Raw genomic sequence first — 16,926 nt, 5'->3', positions numbered from 1 at the left:
TGGCTGGGCCCCATTAAACAATTGTTCCCTGGCATGTTGATGCATTTATGGTGAACATTATCAGTGGGTAGACTGAGATGTCCATACTGAAACTGCATCCTCCCTTTGCAGTATGATAATGCATAATGCATAATGAATGCTAACTGTCACATTACAGTTTACTGCACACACAACCTTAGCTACTACCTTAGTTTTACAAACTGTTAATGTTTGCTTGCAGACTGACTTCTTGTCAGTATGAATTCAGTAGTCTTTTATTGTACTCTCACGTTTTAGACTATGGCACTGTGTAATATCTCTGATGTTTGGAATTGTGTATGGTTTGAATAAAGCATCAACAATGGTTGGTGGAGGACTCCTATAATACACTCCTGGAAATGGAAAAAAGAACACATTGACACCGGTGTGTCAGACCCACCATACTTGCTCCGGACACTGCGAGAGGGCTGTACAAGCAATGATCACACGCACGGCACAGCGGACACACCAGGAACCGCGGTGTTGGCCGTCGGATGGCGCTAGCTGCGCAGCATTTGTGCACCGCCGCCGTCAGTGTCAGCCAGTTTGCCGTGGCATACGGAGCTCCATCGCAGTCTTTAACACTGGTAGCATGCCGCGACAGCGTGGACATGAACCGTATGTGCAGTTGACGGACTTTGAGCGAGGGCGTATAGTGGGCATGGGGGAGACCGGGTGGACGTACCGCCGAATCGCTCAACACGTGGGGCGTGAGGTCTCCACAGTACATCGATGTTGTCGCCAGTGGTCGGCGGAAGGTGCACGTGCCCGTCGACCTGGGACCGGACCGCAGCGACGCACGGATGCACGCCAAGACCGTAGGATCCTACGCAGTGCCGTAGGGGACCGCACCGCCACTTCCCAGCAAATTAGGGACACTGTTGCTCCTGGGGTATCGGCAAGGACCATTTGCAACCGTCTCCATGAAGCTGGGCTACGGTCCCGCACACCGTTAGGCCGTCTTCCGCTCACGCCCCAACATCGTGCAGCCCGCCTCCAGTGGTGTCGCGACAGGCGTGAATGGAGGGACGAATGGAGACGTGTCGTCTTCAGCGATGAGAGTCGCTTCTGCCTTGGTGTCAATGATGGTCGTATGCATGTTTGGCGCCGTGCAGGTGAGCGCCACAATCAGGACTGCATACGACCGAGACACACAGGGCAAACACCCGGCATCATGGTGTGGGGAGCGATCTCCTACACTGGCCGTACACCACTGGTGATCGTCGAGGGGACACTGAATAGTGCACGGTACATCCAAACCGTCATCGAACCCATCGTTCTACCATTCCTAGACCGACAAGGGAACTTGCTGTTCCAACAGGACAATGCACGTCTGCATGTATCCCGTGCCACCCAACGTGCTCTAGAAGGTGTAAGTCAACTACCCTGGCCAGCAAGATCTCCGGATCTGTCCCCCATTGAGCATGTTTGGGACTGGATGAAGCGTCGTCTCACGCGGTCTGCACGTCCAGCACGAACGCTGGTCCAACTGAGGCGCCAGGTGGAAATGGCATGGCAAGCCGTTCCACAGGACTACATCCAGCATCTCTACGATCGTCTCCATGGGAGAATAGCAGCCTGCATTGCTGCGAAAGGTGGATATACAGTGTACTAGTGCTGACATTGTGCATGCTCTGTTGCCTGTGTCTATGTGCCTGTGGTTTTGTCAGTGTGATCATGTGATGTATCTGACCCCAGGAATGTGTCAATAAAGTTTCCCCTTCCTGGGACAATGAATTCACGGTGTTCTTATTTCAATTTCCAGGAGTGTATGTTGCCAACCAACCAAGATGAAAATATGCTCAATGGTCAATATGCCAGATGAATGAGCAGTTTGAGAAGCAGTGTGACCCCTTACACTTCAAAGATGGCTTGCACATTCTATGCCTCCCAAATGCCATTGGACAGTGTCATCATAAGGAGTTGCCTACATGAGAGGCAATAACTCAAGCTCTACAATCTTTCTGGTGTACCTGATCAGACTAAATTCGATACACAGAGGCCACGATTGATTATCGAAACCAATGAAGTCCCAATCCACTATCATTAGTGTTTACCTGCTTTACTAACAAATTAAGTAATTCTGCAGAGAGTGGTCACTTAGCAGCACTTAACCTATGCAGCCTTTCCTCTAGGATCTAGCAGAGTTGTACTTGACTGAAAAGTTAGAATTTTGTCATTCAACATGTCAATGACAGCATTCATGTGCCCAATGCAGTATTAGGCATTTGTCATTTCTGGACAATGGAAATCAATGCAATGACGACTGCATCACAAGTCCAGCTCACAGACGACAGAATCAAACTTGAATTACATTACACTAAGCATGTTCTGCACCTCTACAGGACTGGGAAAGAGAGTTTGACGACATTAACTGGTGAGGGTATAGCAGGTGGGTGTGGGGCCACATGTGGTCAGAAACCTATTGTCATGGCTAGGAGGATTAGGCCTTTTTACATTGAAACATGACACAATGTTCCCCTCTGAATCAGTTTAGAGATTTCTTCATTATGTAAACAGAAGATACAGGGTGTTTCAAAAATGACCGGTATATTTGAAACGGCAATAAAAACTAAACGAGCAGCGATAGAAATACACCGTTTGTTGCAATATGCTTGGGACAACAGTACATTTTCAGGCGGACAAACTTTCGAAATTACAGTAGTTACAATTTTCAACAACAGATGGCGCTGCAAGTGATGTGAAAGATATAGAAGACAACGCAGTCTGTGGGTGCGCCATTCTGTACGTCGTCTTTCTGCTGTAAGCGTGTGCTGTTCACAACGCGCAAGTGTGCTGTGGACAACATGGTTTATTCCTTAGAACAGAGGATTTTTCTGGTGTTGGAATTCCACCGCCTAGAACACAGTGTTGTTGCAACAAGACGAAGTTTTCAACGGAGGTTTAATGTAACCAAAGGACCGAAAAGCGATACAATAAAGGATCTGTTTGAAAAATTTCAACGGACTGGGAACGTGACGGATGAACATGCTGGAAAGGTACCGCGTACGGCAACCACAGAGGGCAACGCGCAGCTAGTGCAGCACGTGATCCAACAGCAGCCTCGGGTTTCCGTTCGCCGTGTTGCAGCTGCGGTCCAAATGACGCCAACGTCCACGTATCGTCTCATGCGCCAGAGTTTACACCTCTATCCATACAAAACTCAAACGCGGCAACCCCTCAGCGCCGCTACCATTGCTGCACGAGAGACATTCGCTAACGATATAGTGCACAGGATTGATGACGGCGATATGCATGTGGGCAGCATTTGGTTTACTGACGAAGCTTATTTTTACCTGGACGGCTTCGTCAATAAACAGAACTGGCGAATATGGGGAACCGAAAAGCCCCATGTTGCAGTCCCATCATCCCTGCATCTTCAAAAAGTACTGGTTTGGGCCGCCATTTCTTCCAAAGGAATCATTGGCCCATTTTTCAGATCCGAAACGATTACTGCATCACGCTATCTGGACATTCTTCGTGAATTTGTGGTGGTACAAACTGCCTTAGACGACACTGCGAACACCTCGTGGTTTATGCAAGATGGTGCCCGGCCACATCGCACGGCCGACGTCTTTAATTTCCTGAATGAATATTTCGATGATCGTGTGATTGCTTTGGGCTATCCGAAACATACAGGAGGCGGCGTGGATTGGCCTCCGTATTCGCCAGACATGAACCCCTGTGACTTCTTTCTGTGGGGACACTTGAAAGACCAGGTGTACCGCCAGAATCCAGAAACAATTGAACAGCTGAAGCAGTACATCTCATCTGCATGTGAAGTCATTCCGCCAGACACGTTGTCAAAGGTTTCGGGTAATTTCATTCAGATACTATGCCATATTATTGCTACGCATGGTGGATATGTGGAAAATATCGTACTATAGAGTTTCCCAGACCGCAGCGCCATCTGTTGTTGACAATTGTAACTACTGTAATTTCGAAAGTTTGTCTGCCTGAAAATGTACTGTTGTCCCAAGCATATTGCAACAAACGGTGTATTTCTATCGCTGCTCGTTTAGTTTGTATTGCCGTTTCAAATATACCGGTCATTTTTGAAACACCCTGTAGAATGTACTACAATGAAGTGCACAAATACCACTCAAATTTTCTCAGCATTATCTATTATTCAACAAAATTAAAATAAATCAATTGAAAATAAAGTACACCAGCTTGAAGATGACTTACAGTCTTGGAACAGCACAGTGTGCATTACAGAGCACTGGTGCAGAGAAAATGAAATACAGTGTGTTGTGATATCATTATCTGGATATGCAAGTTGCTACTTTAGAATGGGGGAATGGGGGAGCAAGTACTTGTATCAGAGGTTACACACATGACAAAGCTAGATAAGATCTAACCACAATTAGAGTAAATAAACATCTGAATTGGCAGCCACTGAACCAACAAAGCTACACCATCATAGGAAGTTATTTACTCTGGGTGTGTATTGCTCAGCTAGCAGTAATGTGGACACTTTCTTTAACAAATTAACTGAGGTCCTGAAAAAGTCCCAGTCACCAAAACTAACATCATAATATGTGGAGACATGAATATTAACATAGCTGTTGAGCGTGGAATTAGAAATAATTTCTTAAATATTTTGGGCACTTTAGGTGTGGCACAAGTGGAAAATATTGCCATTAGGGTATCAAAGAGTCCAGCGTCATCCTTAGGCCACATGCTTACAGATATCGGCACCTAAAATTGTAAAATACTTGTTAGAGATCTTGGCCTTTTTGTAGATCTGCAAAACTGCAGGTCTATAAAAGGAACTTCTCAGAATGGAAAATACATATTTTTTTCTAGGGCATTGACAAATCAAATCTGGGATAAAGTTTATATGGAACACAATACAGATTCTATGATCTCTAAACTCTGCACAATGTTTAAAATAATTTTTTAGGGGACATTTCCAAAAGTAGCCACTTCTGCAGCAGCATCCACGGAAAATAGATGGATGACCGCAAGTATCAGAAAGTCCTTCCAGTCCTTATATTTCCCAGTTCTTCATAAAAGATTAACAATAATTTGCAGTTCCTAGATTATTATCAGAGGTATTAAAATTTACAAGATGGTACTACTTGCTGCAAAAAAGTCATTCAAAAACAAATAAATATATAATGCTGGAAATGAAAGTTTAGTAGCATGGGATCTCAAAAACAAGAAACTGCAAAAGGCAAGAAAGTATAATAACATGCAAATCGAAGAAGGGGACAGAATAATACAAAATCCTCAAGAACTGGCAAATTTTGTAAATGGCTATTTCTCTGTTATTGTGGAGAAGTTGGCAACAAAATATTCTCAAAATATATGTATTATGCACAATGATGTTTCCCACAATGTAGTTTGAAGTCAGGAAAACACCACAGAAATTAAAAAATAAGAAATCAGCAGGTTTATGTGAGGCTCCTGTTTCTGTTCTAGAGGCATGCATAGAGTGCATACAAGCCCTATTAACAAACATAATAAACCAGTCCTTCAGTTCAAGTGAATCTAAAACGTATGAGCTGCGTCATTACCAAGGAAAAGTAGTGCGAAGAGTTTGAAAACTACTGACCAGTTTCACTGCTGCCTGCATTCTCAAAAATAATGGAATCAATCATGAAGGAAAGACTAATAAGTTATACAAGTTGCACAATATTTTTAACTTGGCACAATTTGGTTTCTGAAGTGGGAAAAGTACAATATTGGCCATTACAGAGCTCACAAAAGTAGTACTTGAAGCTCTTCACGAGGATGGCTGTGTTAGTCATATTTGTAGACTTGTCCAATATATTTAACATTGCTGACTAAAAAATTCAAAAGCAAGAAGTGGTGCCAATCTTATTTGGAAAATAGGGTGCAACAGTAGAGATAGTTTACACATTTGTTGATGGTAAAATTTTAGTAAAAGGATTGTCAGGTGAGAAACATACATACTATCTGATCAATAGTATCCAGACACAAATATAAAGATGAGGTGTGTCCACATTTTGTCTCTTTAATGGCTTGAACTCTGCTGGGGACATATTCAATGACGTGTCCGAATGTCTGTGGAGAAATGGTAACCCATTCTTCCACAAGAGCTGAAACCAGCGACAGTAGTGATGATGAAACTTCCTGGCAGATTAAAACTGTGTGCCGGACCGAGACTCGAAGTGCAAGTGCACTTGCCCGCGAAAGGCAAAGGTCCCGAGTTCGAGTCTCGGTCCGGCACACAGTTTTAATCGGCCAGGAAGTTTCATATCAGCGCACACTCCGCTGCAGAGTGAAAATCTCATTCTGGAGTAGTGATGACATTGGGGTCTGGAGCAAAGTAGACAACAACTCATCCCAAAAGTGTTCCACTGAATTCAGTTGGGACTCTGATAAGGCTAACCAGTCCATCACAAAAATGTTACTGCCCAAAAGTCATTGCCTCACAGATGCTGTTTTATGATAGGGCACAGTGTCATGCTGGTACAATCAATCATAGCCCACAAAATGTGCCTCTGTTGAGTAGTACACAATGCTGTCAAAGGTATTCCTACCCTTCCACATTTAGTGCTTTCTCAAGTGCAGTAAGGGGAGCATGCCCTAACCACAAAAAACACCTTTACATATTTGCCCAACCCAAGCCTGTCCACGAGATTGACAAAGGGTATAAACATCCACTCTTTACACCACCTCAAGCGCCGTTAAGCTTACCAATGAAATGTGTGGTTTAAGAGGATCTATGCGACCACTGTACCCCATTCTTTTTAACTCCCCATGCACAGTCACTGTGGTAGCTGAACCGCTTGTAGCCCTTGGAAACTTGCAACTGATTTCCTCTGCTGATTTCATGCAATTTTTACAACCACCGTTAACAAAGTTCAACGGTCCTACTCTGTCAGTACATAAGGTCTACCTGGTCTTGTTATATAGACAATTCTCTTTGCTTATAACAGCAAATCAAAATCAGTGATGAAACACCAGAATTCCTATTAGAAGAAGCAAATGAAACTCTCAAAGATGTTTACAATTGGACAGTATGTAGGCGTAATAGATTAAAACTGAACACGAGGAAAACAAACAGTTCACACTTCAGCATAAAGAGGGAACATAAATGTTGAATTAAAAGTAAATGATAAATCTGTAGATCGTGTAACAAGCACACAGTTTCTGCAGATGAACATTGTCAATTAACATGGAATGGACACTAAGATGCTGGCAAAAAGACTGCCATCAGCATGTCTTGCAGTTGTTAAGACACCAATCTTATATTCGGGAATGGGGCTTGTTCTGTGCGGCCATCCTGATTAAGGTTTTCATAATTTTCCTAAATAACTTTAGAAAAATGCTGAGATGGTTCCTTCAGAAATGCCGTGGCCCACCACCTCTCCTACCCTCATAAAGTATACTTTTATATTCTGTGTGTGTGTATATTTTTTGAGGTATTAATTTTAATTGTATTATAATCACAAATCCTTTATCATTGTGAAATGATTCCTGTATAAATGAGTACAAGAAACAGAAATTGTGCACACAGGATCAGGTAACAGAGCATGGTCCAGCACCTGCTTGTCACTGTACAACTCTTTTCTGTCCAATGGTTCTACATATGCAACACCGTTGCAGCAGCACCTCGTGTGGGAGCCAAAATAATATCATATGGCAACCCATTACCCAAATACCAAAATTCAGCCATCTTTGCAGCTTTCGTGTTGTTGAGGAACACTGGTAGCAGTTTTTGTGGTTGCAATTTTACTACTTTCCTTAGATTGAGCTTGGCATACCACTGACATTTCTGGTCATGCAAGAGAAGGCACTGAGATCTCCTCACATGTTTTTGGTACACTGTTCTACACATACTCCAAATTTTACTTCATGTGCCTTTTCTTTCTAGGTACTAAAATTATTGCATACATTACAATATTTGTATGTTTTTATTCCGTACTGCATTATGGCTTACTTTGTGGATGACGTCCACAGCAGTAACATGTATAAAAAGAACGGTACTTACTTTGTCTAATTTTTCTTGTAGATCACGTATAACAGAAGACTGCTGTTTTGCTGTGGCTTCTGCCTGCACTGCCTGTTGTTTTGATATTTGTTCTGCTCGTTGTAGATCAGTTTTGTACTGCAATATAGACTTTTCGAGTGCCTCCAACTGAACAACATATACCTCATGGGATCTGTCTGCTTGTAATCGCTGATTCTCACTTTCTAATCTAATAAGAAATGTAAAAATAAGCTAAATGATTACATTTATTTATTCATAGAACAGCTGCAAATGTTTAAAAACTAAGAGAGGAAGGAAAAAAAAAATCACCCTTATTCCATCAATTGACACAAATTACAACTACACATATATAAAGTTAGATGAAGTTTACAAGAATTATACATACCCCTTTCTGAGGCTAAATGAAATATTTATATGTGTCTTCTGAGCCTCTCTCAGCATATTTGACACTTCTGTTTTTGATCTACACAAAATTGTAGCTAGTCATGAATTTAATTACATTACACCCAGTCAAAAAATTACACTAACAACTTTTTTTATTTATTGAGATTTTCCTCTATACAAAGATTTTTCTCCAACATAACAAATACCTGAAATTATTACATATTTCACAAAGATCTTCATTTATCTCCTCAGGATGTCCCTCCACGTGTTTCAATCTTGTGTATCTTCTTCCTCTGTGCCAAGTCTTCTCAGTGTTAATTGTACGTTTTGAAGCCAGGTGGTTATAGGACGTCCTCTCCTCTTCTTCCCTTCTGGTTCCCATTCCAGGATCATTTTCAGAATTCTGGCTTCCTCCATTCTCCTTACATGGCTGTACCATTGTAACTTCCTTTTATCCATCACATCATGTATTCTTTCTCTTACTTCCATTCTTTTTACTATTACATCATTTCTTACTTTCTCTTTTCTAGAAATTCTTGCCAATCTTCTAAAGAAGTCCGTTTCTACTGCTTGCAGTTTTCTTAGGTGTTTCAGATTTGTAATCTAAGTCTCCACTCCACACATAACTATGACCTCTAGTATTAATTTATATGTGATTTTTTTGGTTCGGTTTATTATATTTCTGCTTCATAAGATTGAGTAGGGCATCCCAATGACCTTCCTTCCACTGCTAATTCTTTTATTAATTTCTACCTCTGATTTTCCCTGCAACTCTAAAATGGATCCCCAGAAAGTATTCACCTACTTAATTTTCTTTCCCTCTATGTATGAGTCATCTGGATCATTAGTGAGATATTCTGTTTTCTGGTAATTAATCTTCAATCCCCAGTTTCTGTATTCCATTGCTGATTGGTTACACATATAATTTGCATCCTCCCCATCTTGTGCTATAATTATTTGATCATCAGCAAATAGCAGTTGATGTAAATAAATGCCATCTTTCATTTCTAGTCCCAACCTATTGCATTTATGAGACCATATCTTAAGACTGATATCTATATAGATTTTAAATAATGTTGGTGACATGGAGCAGCCTCATAACAGACACTTGTTTGTTCTACATTTCTGTGAAAGTGTACTACCAGTTTTCATTTGATTTATGTTATCTTTATATATTTCTTTTATTACTTTAAAGGACCCTTTATGTTTGTCAAATGTAATGCTCTCCAAAATAGTTTTCTTGGGACTGTATCATATGCTTTTACTAAATCTATGACAATTAATCCTGATCTTTTTTTTTTATTTTTCTCTCTGTTTCCCTAAGCTCTTTTGTAATGTGACAATATGGTCTACGCATGATCTACCAGCTGTGAAGTCACATTGTTCTTCCTGGATTTTAAAATTTATTTCCAGCTTCTTTTTTAATTATTTTCCCAAAAATTCTCATTAATGTGTTTATAACACAAATTCCTCTGTAGTTCGAGCAACTTCTGCAATCCCCTTTCTTAAATATAGTATTAATATAGCCCAGCTTTACTTCCTTGGGTATTGAATCTCCATGTGACATTGTGTTGAACAACTGTGTTATTAGTTTCATGATTTTGTCACCACCATATTTTAAGAGCTCCATATTGATACTGCCTGGTAAAGGCGATTTACCATTCTTCACTTTTCTTAATACCTTACTCACCTCGGTTTCTAAAACTTTGATGTCCTGCCCTTCCTGCTCCTTTTCTTCCACTGTTCCTAGGCATACTCTTCTCTACCCTCATTCAATAATTTCCAGAAATATTCTTCCCATTCTTTTGGTGTTATCAGCTGAAGATTGGTTTTGCCTTTTGTCTCTCATCGAAGTCCTTTTAATATTGACCACACTTGCTTCGCTCTCCCAAATCCCAGTTTGCTACTGACACTGGCACATATCCTTTTCCATACTTCATTCTTTGCTATCCTTTTATCACTTCATCCTTCTTTTCCTTGTAAATGGTTTTGTTACTTCCAATTTATCATTCAGCCACCAGTTGAATGTGTTTCTCTTTTCTTCAACTGCCACTTCTATCTCCTCCGACCACCATTCTGCTGTACGGCTGTGATTGTTTTCCCTTACGCCCAACACCTCTACTCACGGATTTAATTGCATCACAAGCAGTCAAAAAATTACACTAACAATAAAAGGAATAGAACACAAAACTATCATAGCCAAGATAGACTCAACATCCTCAGTAGAACAAATTTATATGGTTACTAGTTGCATGGGTAGAGATGAGATTGAAATAATGTACGATGACATATTTATTTATTTACTTATTTAGACTGATCAGATTAGGGCCATCAGGCCCTCTCTTACATCAGACCAGTGGTCCACACATGCAGCATTTCACACATCAGAGTTACATCATGACAATAGTTTTAATAAGAAAATTAGATTACTCTAGTGACAATATGAATAAAGACTAAAGACTAAGACCTAATAAAGTAAATGCTGGCAGTATTTTTACAACAGGTGCTATACATACAGATTATGATAAAAGCAATAATAATAACAGTGAAAAAAATCAAATAATAATGATGACCATGAGAAAAATTGGCAATAGTAATGAAGATTTGTGCTGATGTACATTGATATCTTGGTGTGTAAAGTAGATGTTTACTGGTATAGCGAGTTTTGGGGAAGGGAGATTTAAGGAGGGGGGAAAGAGGGAAGTAATGAGATGAAGTGCATACATGTACAGAGGAAGGTATTACTGTTGCTTAGGTAGATACGTCATTAACTGTTTTTTGAAGCTGGACATGTTTTTAAGTTCTCTAACATAACGAGGGAGGATATAATTCTGATCGTTAATGGATAAGAAAATTCAGCTACGATCGGAGACTGGAATTCAATAGTAGGAGAAGTAACAATAGTAGGAGAACATGTACTGGAGGAAAGAAATGAAAGGGGAAGCCACCTACAGAATGCAACTATCAGCTGAATTAAATCGAGCACTGCTGAGTGAATTAGTTTAGCAAATGAGACCCTGAAAATAGTTGGGTCTAGATGCGTTTTACTATTTCGGAAGCAACAATAACAGATGATGTCCCAAGTAGAGAGGATATAAAATACAGACTGGCAATAATAAGAAGTCTATTTTCTAACAATGAATATAAATGGAAGAGTTAGGATCTCTTTTCTGAAGATATTTGTGTGGAGCATAGCCTATCCTTGTATGAAGTGAAATTTTAATGATAAACAGTTCAGTCAAGAGCAGAATAAAAGCTCTTGAAGTTTGGGGCTATAAAGGAATTCTGAAGATTTGATGGGTAGATCAGGCATCTAATGAGATGAGAAGATACTGGATCAAATCAGGGAGGACAGAAATTTATGGCACAACTACTTCTGAGGCATCAACGACTCATCAATCTGGTAACAGAAGGAAGTGCGCGACGTATATATGGTATATGGAGACCAACACTTGACTCCATTAAACAATTTCAAATGAATGTAGATTGCAGTAGTTATGCAGAGATGAAGATGCTTGCAATGGATTGATTAGCATGGAATACTGCATCAAAGAGTTCTTTGTGAGTCACTTAGTTTGTTGAGATGCTGACCGAAGACAACAACAACAACAACAACAACAACCACCAGAGATAAAATTATAATACTAATAACAGCAAATAAAAAACATTATCTAGTAAGATGTAACAGAGTAAGCTGGGGAAAAATAAATCTCACAACCAGACACTAAGGAATGCCAACATTACATGTATCAGCTTTGACCATGAGGAATCATAGCTTTTACTTATACATTAGGAACTACTGCTACTGCTACTGCTGCTGCTGCCATTATCCTGCACAGACCAAAGAAATGCCCTGTAGAACTAACTATTTTATCACAGAGCATCTGATTATTACAAAAGGTATATAGTTTATCTAGATTCAAAAACTGACTCTACATTAGCTGTAAAGCATGAGCAATGATCACTGTAAATAAGTCACTATCCTTGTTATACACTTGTTGCTCTAGAATAAATAGAGAGATGGTCATGTAAGTTTGTTTAGTTAGTTGGTTATGTGTTCCATCGATCAATCGCACGGTACAGTAACCGTTATGATGTGAAACGTGTCAAGTGGACAAGAAATGCACATATGAGACTAGATATATATATATTTTACAATACAGTGTTATTTCTATTATTTACCCCATTCCCTTAAATGGCACAACATGCATATATTACATTCATAGATTTCTTTATTCCTATTCAAGAATTTGTCCATGGTATAGGAGGAGTTGTCAAGGAGATATGATTTCAATTTATTTTTGAAGCAATTACTGCTGTCATCACATATTTAATTTCATCTGGTAATCTGTCAAAAAATTTTTATAGCAGCATATTTTACCCCTTTCTGTGCCAAAGACAGATTGAGTAAAGGATAGTGTAAGTCTTCTTTTTTCTGGTATTATAATCACGAATGTCACTGTTGTTTTCAAACTGGTCCATGTTGTTAAGAACAAATTTCATTAGTGAGTAAATGTACTGTGAGGCTGTTGTAAGAATTCCCAATCTTTTCAAAAGATGCCTACAAGATGTGCGACTATGAACCCCACACATTATTCTAACCATTTTCTTTTGAGCAGTGAATACTTTTGTCTAAGGGTTCAGTTATCCCAAAAAATTATTCCGTATGACATCGGAGAGTAACTAATTAGTTACAGACAATAAACTGCATCTACTTAATATTACAAAAAATGTTGCATCCTTTTTCAAGGTAGCATTTTTCTGGTAATTTCACTGTAACACATTTAACTTGAATACACAAATACTTTCTGACAGTTTAACGGCAGGAAATAATCAATACGAGAAGTTGCCTCATTTTGCCTTTGATAACTTCGATTGTTTTATACTCTCTTGTAGGTGTGCATTTGTGATGACTAGTAAACAGGATGTGTCTAACAAAAATTAAAAAGAAGAATTTATATGAAAGACTGCTTCGAAATTTTGGAGATGAATCAAAGTCAGGAGCTATTTCACTGTATGATATTAAGGTTGCTAAAAATGTTCCATTTAACAGAGTTCAGGGCATACAGACACAAGGACATTCTTCCTTGGATGTGTCCATGAAAGATCAAGAAAAGATAAACTACAGTAATGTCAGCTCCTCCCCACTGCAGAACTGATAGAAATACCGTATATCAAGTAAAATTCTCGGAGATAATGACTGTAAACATTTTTTTCTGAAAGTGACAGGTACAGGAAATAAAATGTTTTTATTGTACGTATATGAGCTGACATTACTTACCTTGATATTTCCGCTTTTAAATTTGTTATAGTTTCACTTAGATGTGTTACTACATTAGAATGGGCCACATCAACACGTTTTGGTAGTTCTTTCTCTCCTTCAGAACTATCACAATTCACTCCATTAGCACCAGTTAAACATTTTCCTACAAGAACTTTCGCAGTCACTCCGTCATTTGAAAACTGTTCACTTTCTTGTTGAATACACACATTATTGTTGTCGTAAACAATGTGTGGAGACGCAACGCAGTCACACTCCTGCGACATTTCATTATTTTCAGCATTAACATTAGTACTAAAAAAGTGTCTGCTTTCGGGTGATGGACTTAACCTTTCTAATTTTTCTGAGTCGGCATCACTAACATTACACTTGTTATTCGAATTCAGCGGAGTAATGTTTGCTGATGGATTTACGGATAGGTCAGCTTTTAGCTCTTCATTCTTTTGGTCTTCATACGACGCCAATGTGATGAATTCTGGTGAAGAGTTAGAAGTACTGTTCGGGTTATCCGTTTCACTTTGATCGTGCTGAGAGTTATTACTCCAATTTAATGCAACCATTTCTGGTGACGAATTACCTGAAATGTCTGACTGTTCTTTACAATTTTCTGAATTAGCATGTAATGTCATTATTTCATTGTATTCATTATTTTCTTCACGACAGTGAGACATGTTTCATTTCAGCTAAAAACTAATATTGTAGGCAGCTTACATGCTGTACACTCGTAGGATAACATTACTAGAAATATTTTAAATCCATTAAGCACTTCGGCAAACGCTAATTACTTGTCTTTCTGTTGCTCTATTGTGATGTCAATACGCTACCATTACGAATTACATAATAACCTCCGACCAACGATGGGCACAGTAGTTTGCCACATCAACACACTACATCTACCTTTTGTGAGAGAAGAAACTTTCATTTTTTTGTCCTAAACTGTAACATAAACATAACCTATATACTAAGTTTTGACAGCCAGAGATGCAGTTCATTGACTGCCACCCTGATGACGTCTACGGTGTTTAGTCGACATCTGTCGATAGTCTACAGCTCCCACCAGCGTTTTCTTTTTATGTAGCTCTTTGACACTCATGGCGGATTAAAAAAACAACGTAAAACATAACTTAAGCAACGAGGTTTAGATTATGGAACTGGAAAACAAACTAAACAGTTAAAATACTATTTTTCATCACCACTTGCGAATCAACCGAAAAGTGCGGTACGGGTCGTTGGCGTTGCCTCGTGGCTGTGTTGTGTTACTAGACGCCGGAATGTCGAGCAGTGTAAGCATGAAAATACTGTTCCCGTGGGGAAGAAAATGGAAACCTTACCAATGCGAATTGTCCTTGGGTTACGTGATGACGATATTCTGTGTCTTCTGCGAGAAAATTATTCTTGCAGCAGGTCAGGCCAACGTGCTGTCGGTCCAGGCCACGGACGAGCCGGTTGCAGGATTGTTCCGCCTTCTCATAGAATCTGTCCTGTAAGAGCGGAATGTCTGTGTTCTTGTGTAGCAGGGGAGTCGAGTATTCTCTCAGAAGACATAGCGCAGTCTACAGGGCTCGTTTCTGGAGCTTTTGTACCGCTGAGAATAAGGGGCTTTTTCCCCACACAACAGCTGCATATACCAACACTGGTCGCACCAGTGTTAGGTACAGCGTGATGTCGTGTTGCAGCAGCAGTGTCGACTGTGGGTTCAGCAGAGGGTAGAGAACGTGAAGGCGCCCTATGGCTCTGCTTCTGACGTAACAGATATGAGGCGCCCAGGAGAGTCGATGGTTTAGGGTAACACCTAGGTACTTCACCATCTTGCTCCATAGGACAGGTGCTCCCAATATTCCGATGGGCGGAATACCTGGCGGCAGCATTCTTCGCGTCAAGATCGCTGCCTGGCTCTTCACTGCGCTGAATTTCAGCCACCATTTCGATGACCATGAACCCAATGCGTTGCACCCGAGTTGGCGATGGTGTTGCAATGTGTTCGCATTCATGCTGCGTGTGTACAGCGCTGTGTCATAGGCGTGAAGTGACAATTCGACACGTGCCACCGGTGGTATGTCGGCAGTGTACAGTGAGTACAGCAAGGTGCCGAGCACCGACCCCTGTGGCTCCCGAGCACATATCTGTCGGTCTGTGGACGTACCATCGTCTGCTCTGACGTGGAACATTTGCTCCACTACGTAGGATCTGAGGAGGACTGCTTGCGTCGCGGTATCCCGAGTACAAAATAGTTTGTACACGAGACTGTTGTGCCAGATGCAATCGAAGGCTCTGGACATATCGAGGAACACAGCTCAAAGTATTCTCTTGTTTTCAGTGCTCTCACCGCTGGCTCTACCAGTCTCAGCAGCTGGTGAGGGGTTGAGTGGCCGCTAAGAAAACCAAATTGCTTACCTGGAATTACACTCTCTTGGCTGATGTGTTCCATCAGCCTTTTCACATACAGCCTCTCGAAAACTTTCGAGACAGATGGGAGCAGACTAATAGGTCGGTAGCTGGCACAGTCTGACATAAGAGTCGCGACATTTCGCCTCGATTTTGTTGCCTACCGCGCCAGCAGCGCGCCAAGCGGCCAGTAACTTAAACTGTGAGTTCGGCGCGATCGTGAAAGCGAATAGTGGTTCTTCGTTTTGATTTCTACAATGGTTTTTACAAGCGGGACAGTTTGTAGCACAATAAATTGCAGCAACAACAGGAAGAAGACACCACAGCTGTCTTTTTTGGGTTTCCTAAGGATCCTGAGAGGTATATACCATCATGTTACTAAACTGTATCGTGTAATGACACATTCCGACGCAGAGACATACACTACCTTAAAGGCTGCGCCAAAGATTAAATTGTGAGGCATGTAGATTATAATCTTTGTAATTTTCACGTTGGATTCTCTTTTGTTTCATACTCCAAGGAGCTAAGGGACACTTTCGATTGTTGCCTCGTGGAGGATGGACGTAATTTTTGGTGTGTGCGGAAAGGTAGCCATATTGGTAGTAATTATGGTTTGTGCGACGAGCAGAGCAAGTCTTATTGTCTTGCGAATAAAAAAAATAGTGAGAAATATCGAAGTGTTACGAAAATTATTTAAAGCAACGTAGCATTGTATTCCTTGGTTTCCACTGTCTTCGTGAAGTGAACCGATGCCGACTATGGAAGATACACACGGTCAACAAAGAGAAGAACATCGATGGCAACTAATGAATTAATATTGTCGCAGAAGGACTAATTCTACGCCTAAGGCGAGAACTCTGATTAAATGAACAATGACATAGTATTCAAAATG

The 16,926-nt window shown here is 40.5% G+C and overlaps 1 protein-coding gene across 2 annotated transcripts in view; it reads right to left on the bottom strand.

Moving 5' to 3' along the window:
- LOC126194989 (coiled-coil domain-containing protein 186-like) overlaps positions 1–14,630 on the bottom strand; it is a 200,511-nt gene extending 185,881 nt beyond the window's left edge. Inside the window, exons 1-3 of one of the 2 annotated variants that reach the window (XM_049933406.1) lie at positions 14,227–14,630; positions 13,650–14,124; positions 7,985–8,192 (exon numbers count right to left, since the gene is read on the bottom strand). In XM_049933406.1, the coding sequence (XP_049789363.1) occupies positions 7,985–8,192; positions 13,650–14,124; positions 14,227–14,320 (777 nt within the window). In that variant the 5' untranslated portion in view covers positions 14,321–14,630. Of the gene's footprint in view, positions 1–7,984; positions 8,193–13,649 lie in introns of both variants that reach the window. The other variant, XM_049933405.1, reaches the window with a different exon arrangement.
- Positions 14,631–16,926: the final 2,296 nt, after the last annotated feature.

The sequence above is a fragment of the Schistocerca nitens genome, chromosome 7 (genome assembly GCF_023898315.1).
Source record: "Schistocerca nitens isolate TAMUIC-IGC-003100 chromosome 7, iqSchNite1.1, whole genome shotgun sequence".
Lineage (NCBI taxonomy): Eukaryota > Metazoa > Arthropoda > Insecta > Orthoptera > Acrididae > Schistocerca > Schistocerca nitens.
This window is presented reverse-complemented; position numbering and strand designations above follow the sequence as displayed.